Genomic DNA, 19,103 nt, shown 5'->3' with positions numbered 1-19,103 from the left:
CAGCAGAAGTGGAACCTGTGGTTGACTCTAATACTACGGAATGCCTTTGCTGTTTAATAATACCCCTTGCCGTTTGCTATCTCGCACGCCGTTTGTACAAAGAACAGTGATTTTTGTTTCACTTAACCTCTGGACAATGAAGAAAGCAGCTGCTGGTAAATGAAGCCATTGGCAGACAAAGCATCCGAGGGGAGACTTTTGCAGCTTACCAAAAGGCTGGGGAGTTTAACCTTTTCTTACCCATAGCTGTTAGCATGAGAGTGAAAAGTGGCGTTGACCACAATGTGGGGCGGGGGGGGGGGGAGGCTGTTAACAGTGGCAGCAATTATCAGGCAAGCAATTGGGGCTCTAATTGTGGTTAATCGTAGACTCATATGGTGAGGAGGAGGGTATTATTGTAAAATTATGCTCCAGATAGTGATAGAGAATAGTGTCCTTTATTTATCGTGTAGCCAAAATAACCCTGTGACTTGGCCTTCTGCTTTCTTGCCTGCAAGTATGCCAGCCAAATGAATTTTTGTAATACAAAGGGCCATACAGAATAAATTAACCCACCAGCTGCTCCAATCAGCGGCTATTACATTTTATTTAACACTACATCTATTATTTCCTAAAGTTCAGCTAAGCTGCGAAAGTCGCATGACTTCAAATCATCGCCGCTGACGAGACTCGCTCTATAGCAGACAAGGCTCTCTTTGGTTCTTCCCAGCTTCTGATCCCTGTTCAGACTGTTAGGCCTTTTCCAGATCTGCCCCCCCGCCCCCGGCACAATCATCATGCACTTGTTACATCCTTTGTGGCGAGGGATCTAGGTGACTTTTCTCTAGAAAGAGTTTCTGTTGTTAGAATATTGTATTTCGTTTAAAACATACCCCTGCACTCTTGAACAACGTTCCCAAGGCAGCAGCTCCCACACCAAAACTGCAACAGTAAGTAAAATAAATAAACGGTCATATCCCTAAAGCCATCAAAATCAACCGCTTAAAAGATATTTTTTTAAAATGGTAAAATCCCCATCTTGGACTAAAAGCACATCAGTGCGAACAGGCAAATACAGGTTGAGTATCCCTTATCCGGACTGCTTGGGCCAGGAGTGGTCCATATTTTGGATCTTTTCGTATTTTGGAATATTTGCATATACATAATGACATATGTCGGGGATGAGACCCACGTTTAAACACAAAAATCATTTATGTTTTATATACACTTTATACACATTTTAAACAATATTTTTAATAATGTTGTGTACATTGAACCATCAGAAAGCAAACTAGCATGCTGCTGAGAGCCTGTGGGTAGTGCTTGCATGTTGGCTCAGTCCGGATATCAGATGTCCAAATAAGGGATACTCAACGTGTAGCAGCAGTCGAGGAACAGCGTTAATGGAGGCAAGATATTCTGTTGAAGTAGGCAAAGCAGCTGTCAGCTTTAACTTTGAGCGTTAATCTCAATGGGCAGTGATCACTTAAAGAGCAGTCGATGACCTCACACTTGTCCACAACGTTAAAAAGAACAGGTGAAATAACAATATAATCAATTGTGCTAGCTCGAAGGGTTGACAAAAAGGTAAAAGTACCTCCGGTTACATCGTAATTGGTTCCATGTAAAACATATAAATTGGCTAATGAGAGTAATTCTAAAAGTTTAAGACCAAACTTATTAATAGTGGTATCCTTGGATGGACGTTCTAAAAGAGCAGCATGCACAGCAACCTGAGAATTCTTACCTGCTCTCGCGTCTACTACACCCAACCCTATCCTGGCATTGAAATCTCCACCCAACATAAAATGAGAGTTAGGATATTGGAAAGATAATGACTCAATGGTAGCGGTTAGTAAGTTCCAAAGATTCACTTTTCCCTGTAAAGTGCTGCTCGTTGGCGGAATGTACACATTAATACAAATTAAGTTACCAAAGTGAAGACCTTTAATTAACAATATCTGAAAATTACTCGGGCAACTATTATCCAGAACTTCCACCTCGACCTTAAGATCAACTGTTATAAAGGTGACCAAGCCTGTATGCTCTGGCAGCAAAGAAAATAAGGGCCAATATGGCTGCTAAGGGAGTAGATCCTTCAAGTTGATTTTAATGGTCGCTAGGTCCCATTGCCTGATTGGGACACCACCACAATTTTTAGCTATTGTTTTGTATGCATCGTTTTAGCAAAGTTTTATTATGTATATTTATTATTAACCCAGTATGTTATTAATCTAATATTTTATTATGTGTTTGTGGTATCCTTGATATGTTTGTAATGGCCTATGGCTAAATGCAAATAAAACCATTCATTCAAAATAAGGGATACTCAACGTGTAGCAGCAATCGAGGAACAGCGTTAATGGAGGCAAGATATTCTGTTGAAGTAGGCAAAGCAGCTGTCAGGAAAGCCACACTGCCTCAAATCTGCAATTATTTGGGTACCTGCTCCAAACAACAACAAAACTTTAGTTGTAGACTTCCCAACTGAGAAGCCATCTGGATGTTTCCATTTTTCCATTTTAGGAAAGATTTTTGAGTGGGGATTTCATTCCAGCTCCGGGCACAACTGGATACGATCAGTTTTTTGGACTCTTCCCAGTGTTCCATCACAACATTCAGGATTAAACGGAGAGTGTTTGAGCACTGGTGTACTGAGTTCAAACTGCGACAGCAGCTAGAGAACCATGTTCAGGGGGGATGCCCCACAACTGTGGAACTTCCTTCCCCTGTCAGGTTGGCAAGTGTCTGTCCTGTCACAGCGAGGCCACTGGCCCTCCCTTTCCATTATGCAGGAAAAGGATAGAGAGCTACTGGTCTTGCCTTGGAGCCTAGCGCACATGAAGCATTAAGAATAAATCTTTTCTAATATCCTGGAAACAGCCAAGACGATTAGTCAGCCTAAGAACATGCAGATGGCCCTTAGTGGGATGAGAGATCCTTGTGTCAATATGCATTGCAGGTATTCCTGTGGATGAAGCGCCAAGTGAGAGGGAGAGGGAGTAATATTCTTGTGCATTTGCTGTGGGTGCGTAGGAGCTCCTTGTCATGCCCTGTACCAACTGTACTAGGCACTGTACCAACACTTCTTTTGAAGAAGAAGAAGACCTTTCTCTGCTTCTACTTGCTGACAGTCCTACAGTGTGCATCTGAGAATTGCAAAGCACTATACAAACCTGAGGGCTTCTGGCCACCCTTTGAGATCAGAAAACTTTTATTATTCCTAATTTGCAGAATGGGGGGGAGAGGCATCAGGAGGTTTGTGCGCAGATTGTTCAAAAGATCATCTTCACATAATGAAGCGGTGGATGCTTTGCCAAAAGGTTGCTCTTTGATTTGCTGCCACACAGCCAGATATAAAGCCTTCTAATGCGGGATTCGCGAGGCCTTGTCCTGACTAGTTCGACCCAGCGCCATATAATGAAAAAAAGGCCTTTTCCGCTGCTCAGGATAAATGACTTTTTTGATCAATGAATGGAAACGTAATTTAAGCAAATTTGGGCAAATGTAAACAGGTTTGTATGGTACAGCTTGCAGTCTTAACATTGGCCACAGGAGAGTCGGAAGACCACCCAGGTCATGGTCTGGTCTTAGTTCTAAACCACTCATCTTCCTAATTAAATCCCTTTCAGTCCCTCATTTTGAGGGGGCCTGCAGTCTTTCATAGTCTCCTTCCAGATGGGGATGCATAATTTAATGGAGATCCAGCTGTTGGAGAGACATGAACTGAGAGCAATGTCATAATTTGGTACAGATTGCCTACAATGCTAGGAACGGCTCTTGGTACAGGTATAGAAAATAAGATGAATGTCAATATTTAGTCATTGACTCCCTCTGAGTTTAAAGACTACCTCCCAACTAAAACACAATGCCTCTCTAGCTTTGATTTGAACCAGGGTTCATGTAAAAGGGTTTTCAATGCCAGGTCTGTCCTGGGGTATGTGGATGGATAATACAATAGAGAATACTGATAGGCTTGTTCAGCATGCATTTGGGTCACTTCTGAGTAGTTGGAGGTTTTAAAGTATCTATTGGATACCTACTTGTCGGGGCTATTATAGCTGTAGTTCCTGTGTTGGCAGGGGGGTTGGAACAGATGATCTTGGTTGTTTCTTGCAACTCTAAGATCAAATAAATAAGTAAATAAATAATATAAGCCCTGATTCTGTGTAATGTAATTGTCTGCCCCTGTAGCTATACATCTACATCTACACTGCTGGATTTCTTTCCCGTCTTCCTTGTTGTTTCTTTGTTCTGTCATGTTCTTGTGCTGTTCTTTGTGCATGTTCAGTCAACCCATGCAAAGAATTGCATGGGTATTTCTTAAAAGTAAATGCCCTACTTTACTATCTCAAGCAGCAAGATGGAAAGCTTCCTGTCCATCTGCTGGTAGGAAGGGCTCTAATGCTATTTGAGCAGACTAGAACATTCCTCAATGGCCATTGACACATGGCCATTTTGTCCCCCTTTTCTTCTGAGAATGTAGCGAATCTGCGAGGTAAGCACGCATGGCCGGAGCCCGGCGGCGGGATCAACCCACCCATTTCTGGGACTTCTGCAGGTTTTAACAGTCCTGCAAAGTCATGATTTAAATGGGTGTTTCGCTACAGCCACGGGAGGTTGCCCGTGCGTTTCAGAACGCCGGTAAACTCCCCGGCTGTAGTGGCCGCCTGGCCCCTGCAGTAGCAGCAGCAGAGGTTCCTTCCCTCTCGACCCACGCCTCTCTCTCCCCTTCACCCCAGCGACCTCCTCCCAGCACCAGCTGGCGTTTCAAGCCTACTTCAGAGCAGCCTGCTCCCTGGAACCCCGCTGTCAGAGGTGAAGTGGCAGCCCCTTCTGGGTTCAAGGCCGCACATTTCCAGCTGCCGCAGCCGGGTGGAGGTTTGCGGCAGCTGGAAGTGTGCGGCCCTGGCGCTGGAAGGGTCCGCCGCTTCACCTCTGACGGCAGGGCTCCAGGCAGCAGGGTGCTCTGAAGTGGGGCTGAAATGCCAGCTGGTGCTGGGGGGGGGGCGGAGGAAGGCGCGGGAATGGGTGGGGGGGAGAGGGGGAGAGAGATGCATGGGTCCGGGAGGCAGAAAGGAGCTGCCGAATGTGTTTGTCCCGGTTTTTTGAATGCAGGGTCATAAAACGTGAGACAGGACAGGGACAAACAAATTCGATTACAGCCATGCGTAAATGGCCGTTGACAGAAAACATGCTGGCAGTAGCTGTGTCAGCTTGCTACTTGAAATGGCCATCCAAATCATTTGCTCATGAGTAAATTTGCTGGAAGCAAAACATGCCACTTTGCTGCTTTGAAATGGCTGGCTTGGCTACTATCCACGAGCAGATCACTGCAACCTGTCTTAAATCTATGTATCAGAAAAGGTCAGGGAAGGAAGGCCTGAAAGTAAGTGGCCTAACATGCAATTTGAAATGGCCCAGGTTGTTAAGAATGGAGAGGCTGAGCCTTCCAAAATCTGCCCTCACTGCCTTCCCTTGATACTAGTGTTGCCAGCTCCGGGTTGTAAAATACCTGGAGATTTAGGGGGTGGAGCCTAGGAAGGGCAGGGTTTGGGGAAGGGAGGGACTTCAATGGGGTATAATGCCATGCAGTCCCCGATCCAAAGTGGCCATTTTCTCCAGGTGAATTGATCTCTGTCGCCTGGAGATCAGTTGCAGTAGCGGGAAATCTCCAGCCACCACCTGGAGGTTGGCAACCCCACTTGATACTAATTTAGGGTTGCCAACTTCCAGGTGGTGGCTGGAGATCTCCCGCTATTACAAGCTATTTTCAGATGACAGAGATCAGTTCACCTGGAGAAAATGGCTGCTTTGTAAGGTAGACTTTATGGCATTACACCCCATTGTGGGCAAGTGCAGTATCACTTGACTATAACCAGTTGACATCAGTGGAACCTTTTTTCTCAGGCCTTTGTCTTCAAAATACAATGCGCTCTTTCTACAACAACGAGGGATGCTGTACTTCATCAAGCGATACTCTACGGAAGCATTTTTTCTCTCTGAAACATTTTTTTGTTTGCTGCATGGATGTGTGGGGCTGCATCTACACAGCCCTGAATACTGTGATATTGTTGTATTATAGCAATAATTTGTCACTGGGTTGTAGGGTTGCCAATGGGCGGTTTTGGCGGGCAATCTACCAGGCTTCTCTGGAGCAGGGATCACACAAGCGTGGGTTTACCCCCAAAAGCACCGCAAAGCGCCAGTGTTGTGGGAGTTTGTGCTAAAGCAGCCATGCCAATGCACCATTTCTGGGGGTAAACCTGGAAGTGATGTGATTGCATTGCCTGTGGCCATGCATGCAATTGCCCCAGCCCTGCCCCAAAAAACGGCAATGTAGAAGGGGACCTGGCAACCCTACATGTTGGCTTGTCCACACAGAAAAGTCCAGATGAGAATGGTTGCTATAGCACGATGGTGGATGCATCAGGTGACAGAAAAGGAATCACTTGCGTGTGTGAGTCAGCTGCCTGGAAAAGGGCTATGCTAAAACCCTATCCAAATAATATCCTTAAAATAAAACATTTCCTACCAAAATATCTACTCATACAGGAAGCTGGAAGGCAACATTTACTCAGCAAAATTAAACTCTTGTCGTGGGAACTGTTTAAAAGTGTCACTTCTGCCTATGAATAGCTTAGTATAGTAACCTGAATTGCCACATCTTGATTTGAAAATAATTTATATGAGCCCTGGTGGAACAATGAGATATAGTGGATTATCCCTGCACGCTATCTGTATAGTCAGGGCAGGGAAGAGTGTATTCTGTGGTGTTACTGTATACGTAGACACATCTTTGACAGAGTTCAGCATGAAGTGTAACAAAAACTTCACACACACACACACACCCAAAAAAAACCCTCAAAACAAATATAGAAAGTCATAGTACTGGAATAATTAAATGAAGGAATTCACTATCACACTATGCAGTGATGCCTGTTAGCTTAATTGCTTTAAAAGAGGATTAGGCACATTCATAGGCAGTAGGTCCATCCGTGGCTGTTAGCCACAATGACAATACCCTGCTTGTTGGCCTTCTGGGAGCATTTGGTTGGCCTTTGTATGAGAGGATGTTTGACTAAGTGGACCATTGATCTGATCCAATATGGCTGCTATGACAGGTTACTATACCCTTGACCAAAATTCTGAGGAAGAAATCAGAGAGGCAGCCAGAAGACAAATTATTGTAGTAATAGGTAGCTTCAATGGCCCTCAGATTGACTGGGGAAAGTGTATGTTCAATCATGACACTTGTAGAAATAAGGTTGCCAGTTCCTCCCTAGCCACCAGCAGGGGGTGGGGTTGCCCAGTCCAGGTTAGGGAACTCCTGAAGATTTGGGGGTGGAGCCTGGGGAGGACAGGGACCTCAGTGGGGTACAATGCCATAAAGTCCACCCTCCAAAGCATTCATTTTCTCCAGGGAAACTGATCTCTGTAGACTGGAGATGAGCTGTAATTCTGAGGGATCCCAAGATATCACCTGGAGGCTGGCATCCCTATGTAGATATGACAAAAGAATCATAGAATCATAGAGTTGGAAGGGACCACCAGGGTCATCTAGTGCAACCCCCTGCACAATGCAGGAAATTAACAACTACCTCCCCCCACATCCCCAGTGACCCCAACCCTCCCCCCCCCCCGCCATGCAGGATCCCACAATCAAAGCACTCCTGACAGATGGCCATCTAGCCTCTGCTTAAAGACCTCCAAAGATGGGGACTCCACCACCCTCCGAGGCAGCACATTCCACTGTCGAACAGCCCTCACCTTCAGAAAGTTCTTCCTTATGTTTAGGTGGAATCACTTTTAGTTTAAATCCATTACTCCGTGTCCTAGTCTCTGGAGCAAAAGAGAACAAGCTAGTTCCCTCATATTTAAACATGGCTATCATGTCTCCCCTCAACCTTCTCTTCTCCAAACTAAAAATACCCAACTCCCTAAGTCCTTCCTCATAGGGCATGGATTCCAGACCTTTGACCATTCTGGTCGCCCTCCTCTGGACACGCTCCAACTTAACATCCTTCTTAAATTGTGGAGCCCAAAACTGGACACAGTCTTCCAAGTGAGGTCTGACCAATGCAGAATACAGTGGTAGTATTACTTCCCTTGATCTAGACACAATACTCCTATTGATGCAGCCCAGAATTGCATTGGCCTTCTTAGCTGCCATATCACACTGTTGACTCATGTTCAGTTTGTGGTCCACTAAGACTCCCAGATCTCTTTCACATGTACTGTTGTCAGGCCAACTATCTCCCATCCTGTTTTTTTCCTTTTTGTTGTTTCTGCCTAGGTGAAGTACTTTACACTTCTCCCTATTGAAATCCATTTTATTGCTTATGGCCCAGCTCTCCAGTCTATCGAGGTCATTCTGAACTCTGACCCTACCCTCCAGAGCAGAGGTGGGGAACCTTTTTCCTGCCAAGGGCCATTTGCACATTTATATCATTCGGGGGCCATACCAGGTGTAGATCTCCTGGTGGGGGGGGGAGAGGCTAGGGTTGCCAGGTCTCCGGCCACCACCTGGAGGTTAGCAACCCCAGGGGAGGCCACGCAGAGAAGGCCTGGAGGGCTCCCCCGGTCCTCCACCTCTCCCAGGCGGGAGAGCAGCCAGCGGTGGGCCCGAGCAAATGAGGTGCCAGGGAGGCACAGCCCGCGGTCGATTGGCAAGGGAGGAAGGAAGGAAAACAGAGAAAGAGAGAGAGGGAGAAAGAAATGGAAAGAGGGGGAGAAAGAAAAGGATGGAGGGAGACAGACAAAGAAAGAGACAGAGAGGGAGAGAGAAAAGCCTTCCTCCCCCCCCACACACACACCCGCCGGCCCCACGTGACCTGGCCCCAGGCTCCATACCCTCCCTGCCCCAGAGTCCACAAAAGGCCCCCTGAAGCCCGATTGGCTCCTGCGTGCATGCTCTGCCACCGGGAGCCGCGGGCCTGTTTCCCCCCCCTCGCAGCTCAAGAGCCAACAGGCAGCAAGAGGGGCTTACAGTGTGCCCCAGCGTTCCTGCACGCTGTGACTATAGGGAGCAACCTTGGGGGAAGCGTCCCTCTCCCTCCTCTCGCCGACCAACAGCCGTCAGTCGGCGAGAGGAGGTCCAAAGGGCACCACAGCACCCCTGCAAGCCGTGGCCCCAGTAACACCCTCAGGGAGGGCCGCCCTATGCTGCCCCTCTGCAACGGGGCCCCGGAGCTCCCGAGGGCCACAATGCCCTCGGGGGCCGCATACGGCCCCCGGGCCTGAGGTTCCCCATCTCTGCTCCAGAGTATTAATTACCCTTCCTAACTTGGTGTCATCTGCAAATTTGATTAGCATGCTCTCTATTCCATCATCCAAGTCATTCATAAAAATATTAAATAGTACCGGTCCCAGGACAGACCCCTGTGGTATCCCACTGGTCACTCCTCTCCAGGATGAAGTTGTGCCATTAATGAGCACCCTTTGGGTTCGGTTGGTCAACCAATTACCAATCCACCTAACAGTAGCAGTGTCCAGCCCACATTTTACTAGCTTTGTTTCAAGAAGATCATGGGGGACTTTATCAAAGGCTTTACTGAAATCAAGGTACACTACATCTACAGCATTCCCTTCTTCTACCATACTTGTCACTCTTTCAAAAAAAAGATATGAGATTAGTTTGGCATGACCTGTTTTTGAGAAACCCATGTTGACTGTCAGTGAGCACGGCATTTCTTTCTAAGTGCTTACAGACTGTCTGTTTAATTATCTGCTCTAGTATTTTACCTGGTATTGATGTCAGGCTGACTGGGCAATAATTGTTTGGGATTTCTTTTTCCCCCTTTTTAAAGATGGGGACCACATTTGCCCTCCTCCAGTCTGCTGGAACTTCTCCTGTTCTCCATGAATTCTCAACGTTTATTGCCAGTGGTTCTGAAATAACTTCAGCCAGTTCTTTTAACACCCTTGGATGCAGTTCGTCCGGCCCTGGAGACTTGAATTCATTAAGAGTAGCCAGGTATTCCTGTACTATCTCAGTGTCTATACTATGGTGTAATTCCCCTATTGCATCCTCTGCTCCATTATTCCCAGATTGAGCACTACTCCCCTTTTGGGAGAAGACTGATACAAAAAAGGAGTTAAGTAATTCTGCCTTTTCTGCCTCCCCTGTTAATAACTCACCATCCTCTCCACGCAATGACCCGATCGTTACCTTGATCTTCATTTTGTTATAAACATAACCAAAAAACCCTTTTTTGTTGTTTTTAACTTCCCTGGCTAGCGGGAGCTCATTCTGTGCTTTAGCCTTCCTGACTTTCTCCCTACTTGTGCTGGCTACTTGTTTGAATTCCTCTTCGTTGATTTCTCCCTTTTTCCATTTCTTGTACATGCCCTTCTTAAATCCTATCTCAACCAAAAGTTCTTTAGTCATCCACCCTGGTTTCTTCAAATCTCTACCTTTTTTTCTCCTCATGGGAATTGATTGAAATTGCGCCTTCAGTGTCTCCCTTTTAAGAATTTCCCATCCTTCATGTACTCCCTTCTCATTCATTATTTGCCAAACATTTTTACTCAAACTGTTTATCAAAGGATAGGAAAGCAGTTGTGATACCAATTTTTACACGGCAAGCTAGGAAATCATAGACCTGTTGATCTAACTAGTGCATTATGGACACTGATGAAAAGTATCATTAAAACTAGAATTAGTAAACATAAAGAAGAACAAGCCTTGCTGCAGAATAATCAGTAATGTACAAAGGGAAGTTCTTCACCAATTTTTTTAGAATCCTTTGATTGTCAACCAACACATTGCACCTTGGAGCAAGAAACCCAAACTGCACTTAAGCACTACTGGGATCCGAAACCAGGTGTGACTGCTCAGGGAAAGATCTTGGGGTTTTGTAGTGAATAGCTCAGTAAAGCTTAGTGTATGGATTGCTCATTGAAGCTTAGAGTCTGTGATGGGTGTAAAAAAGGTTAATTCTGCAATAGAAAAGGGCTTGACAATAGACTGGCCTATATCATAAGGCGTAGATACAAATCTGTGACACAGCTGTGTTTGGAGTATTGTGCCCAGTTCCAGAAACCTATTTCCATAATAATATGAAAAAGCTAGAAAATGCACAGAAAACAGTAAGCAAAACGACCAACACATTGAAGCACCTTCCTTGTGAAGAAAGGCTAAAGTGTTTGAGGGTTCATAGCCCAAGGGGGGAAAGATGCCTAAAGGATAGGTTTGCCAGGTCCCTCTTTGCCACTGGTGGGAGGTTTTGGAGGCAGAACCTGAAGAGGGTGGGGTTTGGGGAGAGACTTCAATGCCATAGAGTCCAATTGCCAAAGCGACAGTTTTCTCCAGGTGAACTGTCGGCTGGCGATCAGTTATAATAGCAGGAGTTTTCCAGCTAGTACCTGGAGGTTGGCAACCCTACTAAAGGAGGACATCATAGCGACTTATGAAATTATTGTGTGCAGAAAATAGAGGAAGACATTTGCTCCAATTTCAGGAATCAGGAAAACTTCCACACTCAAATTCACCCAGGGAAATGGGTTCACTTTGAATTCAGGAGAGGTGAAATACTGTACATATGGAGATGATGGTTGTTATAGACTTCGTTGCCACTAGAAACCATGGTGGCTTCGACGGTTTTAAAATAGAATTGCACAGGTTAATTACACTTGAAAATATAGCTTTCAAGGGGGATTAAACAACTTAATGGAAAATAAGTCTGTCAGTGGCTGTGAAAGTTAAAGGAGCCTGGATGTTTGGCACTGGCAGTAACATAAATAATGAAAGAGAGAAAAAGAGCTGTTGCCTACATGCCCTTTTTGTGGACTTCCCGAAATGTCTAGCTGGCCACTGGGGGAAATGGGTTACTAGGTTACATGGCCCTTGTTCTGATCCAGCACAGCTTTTCCTATGCTTTTAATGTCAGTTGAGTCAAAGGAAAAGAATTCATTTTCAGATGATATGTACATAGTTTTCAAAAATGACAACACTAAATCAAAGATATCATCAATCATTAAGACATCAATTCTTTGCCCTGCCTCTCCTCTTTCTTGGCAAATATTCTGAATATTTTGATGAAATGTAATGATTCTATCTGACCATTATGTCTCACATGGATTTATCAAAACCACCCAGAACATTTTTTTTCTAGAAATTCATGAAGCAGCATTCCTGGAAATCAGTGATTTAAAAAACCATGTTAAGCGTTGGGACCTCCGTTTGAAATACAAAGGAGTTGAATATTTAAGGTCCTGAATCCTCAGTTCCACTCATCCAACTGAAGGCTAGGAATGGGACGTGCAAGCCGTCAAAACAATATGAGGCCCACAGTTGGTCCTTGATTCATAATAACAGAGGTTCTTTCTGTAACTAAACTGGTACCGAAAAACCCTGCCAGATTAACCCATATCCAGTTGCAGAGTTGGGGTTGCCAATGTCCAGGTATTAGCTGGAGATCTCCTGCTATTACAACTGATTTCCAGCCGATAGAGATCAGTTCACCTGGAGAAAATGGCCGCTTTGGCAATTGGGCTGTATGGCATTGGTCCCTCCCCTCCCCAAATCCCACCCTGCTCAGGCTACCCCCAAAAGCCTCCTGCTAGTGGCGAAGAGGGAACTGGCAACTCTATGCAGAGTGCAAGTAAGAAAAAGGTCACCTGGCCGGAGATGATAGTAGAAGAATTTTATAAAAAATACATCCAGGTGAACCAGCCAAGCTGTGCCACCTGCAAAAGTGAAGGCGGCAGTAGAGGCCATTACGCCATAACATATTCTACAAATGCAGGGTTATTCTAACTTTCTAAAAATCCCATATGGGTGTTGGTCTGGATTCACAGAACTAACAGGCACTTCCAACCATGTTTGCTTTATCACTGTGTCTGTTTTCAAATCTGTTCAAAAGCTGGACTTTCCTTATCTACCAGCTGATTGATGGGCCTTGAAAATACCAAGAGTTAGGGAGATGACAAGAAATAACAGGCCTCAGAATTCTTGGACTGGGAATTTAAGATTTATATATCAATGTGGGGTGGGGGAATGTACAGAGTTGATTGTTGCACGTCCCTCAAGGTCTTTTCAATGCACGCCATGAACTAGATAATGTTCCCCAGGAATTCGGGTCTCCATTGGGCCAGCCTTTGATCTCAAACGGTTTTGTGGAGTAGGATGTTTTCAAGAAGAAAGGAAACCATGTACACTCTAGACACTGTATCAGGGCTCATCTCTCAGGAATGCAGTGGGTTAACAGTCGACAGCCATTTAATCATTTACAAATGACCTATCAGGAAATCTGTCAGGAAGTGGGTACAAATTCCTGAGCATTGATACAATGTACTACACTTTTTACCACCATCCCCCAAAGAAGATCATAAGCAACATGCATTGGTGTGAATGTTCTAGAGTTTATCCATATTCTCCACAAAAATCAGGGATTTTGTATGGTTGCTGCTTAGCACTGGAATGGCAAAGTTTCCCTTTTGAACAAAATTCTAGCAGCATTTCCTCCACCCCCATGGTGTTTATTCCAGTCATTCCCAAGAATGTATGATGTTACAGCCAAACTAGACAAAATGGTCAGAGATCTGTGCTTAGTCTTCTGCATTTTTTAAAAGGTAAAAGGCACCACAGGGCCTGGGAAGAGTGGATTGGGTCAGGACAGTGGCACAGGGATATATGTTTAGCCCTTCCCACATACCAGTTTTATAGTCTCATCACACAACTGTATAGTGCCTGAAACTGTCCTTTCACGAGCAAGTAGTAGTTTTGAATACCATTTAAATGACCCAGCCACATAAATAGGAATTGAGTGGGGTTTTCCTCATAGAAATTACACTTTCTCTCCCAGCCTGGTACCAATTTCTTAGGAAAGACCCAAGAGGTTGGGTTATTTAAATGTTTTCTCAGCCCTCCAGGAGCTTCTCTTCCACCACAGAATATAAAACAAAGTCAGCACAATGAAAACTATTCCAACAGAATGCCTGGAGGCCCCTGCTTTGGGACGTGATCTGTTACTGCTTGAAATGATCAGAAAGAGTTGCATTTGCTTTAAACTAAGGGCAAAAGAATACACAGTGAATCTTCTTCCAATTGGTCATGAACCTATTTTGCCACTTTGTGAGTTCCTGAAAGATAAAATGCCTTGATGAGTACAAATAAGTGGACTCAAATAACTCAGGCTATAAAATAACTTGAAGTTGACATAGGATAAACCTCTTGACAAGAAAGAACTATTTGACAGTTGAGCCAATAACCTAGGAGCGCAGCGGGTTCTCTCTTGCTGGAGGTCTTCAAGCAGAGGCAGGACAACTAACTTTTGGGAATGCTCTAGCTTTGGATTTCCTGAACTGAGCAAGGAGTTGGGCAGGATGGCCTATAATGCCCCTTCCAACAATTCTATCCTCTCTAAGGAGCTCAGAGCAATGTAATATAGGGTTTTCCTGAGAGGTATTTTTGGATGAAAGATAGTGACTTAGCCAGAGCTAACTGGTGCGTTTTAAGATAAAGGAGGATTTGAATCTAGAGTTCTTTTAGTCCAAATGTATCCATTCTACTCTGCCTGAGGGATTATCATAGCAACTCCAATGCAGAGTTCCTAAGGCACTTTTCTCAGACTCTCAGAAGTAGTTCTTCACCTTCTCATAAGTGCGCTGGCGGTCCCTTCCAACTCTTTGATTCTATGATTCGATATGGATTAGGTCATTTAAAATGAGTTGGGAGACTGCACCCAAAGAATTAATGGGATTCATGTTAACCTTGGTGTGTGTGTTGGGAGTTTGGGGGAGGTTATAAAGTGTTGTTCCACACATAGGTTGTCCTGGGTTCAATGCTATTTGACATTGGCATGGAATAAAGAGGAGGATGCTAGCCCATTGTATTTTTAGACGATGGTAAATTGGGAGGAATTGCAGTTTGGAAATAACTTTGATAAAAGTGGAGTCCTTGTGTACGAGCAGTAAAAAATGAATTCAGCAGTCTCAAATATTACAAGCTGGAAAGTATGTATGAAGAGTATGGAACATATTATGTACCAAGAGTCTGAAGGAATTGGGTGGGGGGAGAGATAGAATAGCAGGGAATGGAGGGTGGAGCTGTTTACCAAGACCATTGAGAGTGAGAAGCCATATGTCCCAGTTCAAACAGACCACATACAAAATGCATTTCTTACTGTATAAGTGGCTGAGGAATGAAACAAGTTGAGACAGAATTCATAGATACCTTCCCTTGCTGGTTTCAACTACCCAACTAGATAAGCATCTACCGAGAAGAGTTTAAAAGTTGGGGAACCTAATGGCAAAAGAATATAGGAATGTACAGCAACTGCAAACTATTATGGATTGCCACATTTTATCCATGCGTGTGTGTATTAAGTGCTGTCCAGTTGCTTCCAACTTATGGCGACCCTATGAGTTAATGACTTCCCAAACACCCTGAACTCAGGGCCATGGTTTCCTTTGTTGAGTCATTTTTTTAATCCATATTCCAGTGTAATAATATGATCTCTCACCCAAATATATAGTCCACTTTGCCTTACCAAGGGAACCTGGCTAGGAGACCCCTGTCCCAACGTTGTAGGGGGCTAACTCTAAAATAAATTCTGCACCTCGCTCTGACAGCTTGGGATGTATTTTAGCCACCCCTCCGTCTTCTGAGAGGTCTGAAGGCATGGCCTTTCAGACGCTCTCAAACATACGTTTCATGCTTTCAAATATGTCTTCACCGTGGTAAGGGTTAGAAACTTCCTTGAAAAAAACCTAGGTTCTCAGGCAGCTCATCTTTGGAATCAGGGTGTACATACATTTTGTTGTGATCTCCTTTCCAGACTGGGACACATACAAAACTTCTAATGGCCTTTAAAAATACACTTGTGAAGTCGTGTGTGTGTGTGTTTAGGGTAGAGGGAATTCAGAAGAGAAGGGTGGACTTTAGAGTGGGGAAAGCCAACGTCTGTTTTTCTGCCCCAGTCATCCCTAGCAGAAGCAGGGGTTTTTTTCTGTCTCAAAATGTCCCAGAGGCTGCGACAGGTATTTGCATCTGTCTCCTACTTGTTGGTCCTTCATGGTAACTGGTTGGCCTCTGTGTGAAACAGGATGCTGAACTAGGCAGACCACTGGCCTGACCCAGCAGGGCTGTTCTTATATAGCCTGACCCTAAATAAACTTGCCTTCACTTTTTGGATGTGTTTTCTGCTGAGTATAGCACCTCCAATTTGTTACCATCAAGTCTTCAATGCTGTGATTTCCCTTGATGTCTTTAAATAATTTCATTCCTTTTAGTAATTGCTATTATTTAAAATGGAATTAGTGCAGCGAAGCAGAAAAGTACCTACACTGACACTTGGGGTCACCAGAGCAGAATTTGACTTGAGCATTGTGTTCACACTACTGAATTCAGGTGATACTTCCTTTTAGAATGACTGTTGTAATATCCCTGTACAATTACGCTTCTGTAAGAGGAAATAACTCTTAAAAGAATTCTGAGAATTACAGTTTAAGGAATGTGCATCATGCCCTTATCTTTGTAATCCAAAATGTACTTTTGGCAGAAATATTTTATATTGTGCAATGGAGAATATCCTCTCCTTCACAGTGTAGGCTAAGAAATGCTTCCGAGGGGAAATAAGGTTGTGCCATTACGGAATTCCAGATGTAATGTCATGTCCTTAGAAAGCCTCTTAGGCTATTCTGTATTGTGAAGTCAAAACTACTACCTAAACCATCATAACCTGCAAATATGGGGGGGGGGGGCTATACATACAGGGTTTGTAAACTTTTCTAGTGCTAAAGATTTGCTCCTTTTCTTTATTCTGGATTTTTAGAAAAGAGGGTTATCGGTTCTGGATCCCAAATAATATTGAACTAGAAAAGCAGCAAGAGTTGTCATGGAACTTTTATAGATAACGAAAATGTCAGCTCATCACCTTTTTATTCTAAAAGAAGAAGCAGCAATTCCCAGCTGATCTTTTTGCAATGGGGGCCCTTCAGTAGACCAGCACAGTCCCAGCATTTTCAGCCCTAGGACTCAGTACTCTTTTGAAAGAACAAGCAGAAGAGCCAGGATTCAAGGGCAAAGAACTGCATGTACATAGAACAGGAAGCTGATTAGAGAGGTAAAGAACTTCATGTCAAGCACAATAGATAGCCAATCATACCACGCTAGACCTCCACAACCTACACAAGTTGAGCCTCGTGTCAGTTCAACCTATTCTGAGTGTTTGCTGCCCAACTTGAATGCCGAGCCATTCAGCTTTGATAGCTGAAGTTTTTGTTTCACCACCGCGGCACCTACATGATTGTTTGATGTGTTGTCAGCCTATGCGGCAGGGGAAACTATTTCCCCACAGGTCAGATAGTGCACAGCTTTGCTTCCTTTTGCACTGTCAGTACAGGATGCTTCATCAGGCATCCCTTTTGTTACAGTTCAAAAAGTGTTAAGTCATTTTTTTAGTGATGCGTGTGGAGGGAATAAACTTCTACCCTTATGAGGTTGTACGAGAACACAACACGCATAAACCGCTCTGAATCTGGCAATCAGCCTTGGAATTAGATACACTAGCAGTAAGTGTAAGAGGCTTTTATTATGCCATTCTCTAAACAACACATGGGGGGGCGGGATTAGTGCCTTTCTGCACATGTACAGACACCATTCTTCACTGGTCAGGTGTGAGCTATGTGCATGCAAAATGAAGACCCCAAATGAACATTTTGCTCCTGTGATCATGGCATACAATCAAAAAGCAAGAGGCAGGTGCTAGAGCATGTCTAGTATTAATGCATTTAGGTTTCTGTCCCAACCAGCCCCATGGCGCAGAGTGGTAAGCTGCAGTACTGTAGTTACAGCTCTGCTCACGACCTGAGTTCCATCTTGACAGAAGTTGGTTTCAGGTAGCCGGCTCAAAGTTGACTCGGCCTTCTATCCTTCCGAGGTCGGTAAAATGAGTACCCAGCTTGCTGGGGGTAAAGGGAAGATGACTGGGGAAGGCACTGGCAAACCACCCCGTAAACATAGTCTGCCTAGTAAACGTTGGGATGTGACGTCACCCCATGGGTCAGGAATGACTCGGTGCTTACACAGAGGACCTTTACCTTTTTACTCAACCAGCAGCATGGGATAGGGCATTATGCAGCACAACAGGAGGTTTCCAAGACTGAAAGTAACCAGAGGCCCAAATGTGTTACAAACCTAACACCTGAAATTTCTTTTAATAATTATGGCATCTCCCATCAAATCTGTAGCTGCATGTGGATGCCAGTACTGTAAAATGAATTAGTCTGTTCAGGTTGCCAGTGACATTTCTATCTCACTACCATACAGTTTGCATTCCTGGTCTGAGACAGTCAAGCAGTCATGAAGTGTGCTTGTGCCGCTGTTTTTGTTCATGGTATCTCTTGCGGGTTTACACTGAGTTTCATGAATGTCAACGTTCATGAGTGGATATTGATAATAAACTCGGTTAAATTGTGTTGAGGTGAATTTCCCATGATTTTCAGTATTCACTTATGAATGTCAACATTCCCCAAATTCATTATAAATGTTTACATAAACATTTGCCATGCTCATGAGAAAGTAGATAAAAACAAGCATAATTCTGCACGACTGCCACTGAAATATAAACCATTTGAAGTAACTGATTCTTTCTTCCCTTCTTTCAGGGAGCAGGCGACAGTTTTGTGGGAGCCCTGGCTTTCTACATGGCTTACTACCCCGACCTGCCACTGGAAGAAATGCTGAAAAGGGCCAACTTGATTGCATCAGTTAGCGTCCAGACGACGGGAACACAGACTTCCTTTCCCTATAAGAAAGACCTGCCACAACATCTATTTTAAGTTGTACCTATAGTATTAAAATGAGAGACTGGTTTTTCTCTGTGAGCGTAAGAGACTTTCACCTAAGTGCAAGGAGTAAGAAACCAGATGCTAAAAAGAAGACTGGGACTTTAGCTACCCCACACAAGGCATGCGATTGAAATACCACTGCAGGCTTTTCCAGATTTAAATCTGTGAATGAGACATCCCCATTTTTCACTCACTGTAGGGGTCACAAAAGAGATGCAACTTGTTTTGATGTTACAGTTCTACTTTTAATATATAAAAGTTGTGAAGTTATGGTTTCAGGTAAATGAAACTTATCTCTTCCTGTAGCTATGATTATTTAGTTATCTATA

The 19,103-nt window shown here is 44.2% G+C and overlaps 1 protein-coding gene across 2 annotated transcripts in view; it reads left to right on the top strand.

Annotated features, from left to right (window-relative positions):
- RBKS (ribokinase) overlaps positions 1-18,780 on the top strand; it is a 69,235-nt gene extending 50,455 nt beyond the window's left edge. For both annotated transcript variants that reach the window (XM_056853156.1, XM_056853155.1), the window contains one exon: positions 18,592-18,780. In XM_056853156.1, the coding sequence (XP_056709134.1) occupies positions 18,592-18,765 (174 nt within the window). In that variant the 3' untranslated portion in view covers positions 18,766-18,780. The remainder of the gene's footprint in view (positions 1-18,591) is intronic.
- Positions 18,781-19,103: the final 323 nt, after the last annotated feature.

The sequence above is a fragment of the Euleptes europaea genome, chromosome 7 (assembly GCF_029931775.1).
Source record: "Euleptes europaea isolate rEulEur1 chromosome 7, rEulEur1.hap1, whole genome shotgun sequence".
In the NCBI taxonomy this organism is placed as follows: Eukaryota; Metazoa; Chordata; class Lepidosauria; order Squamata; family Sphaerodactylidae; genus Euleptes; species Euleptes europaea.
Note: the sequence above shows the minus strand (reverse complement) of the source record. Positions and strands in the feature narration are given on the sequence as shown.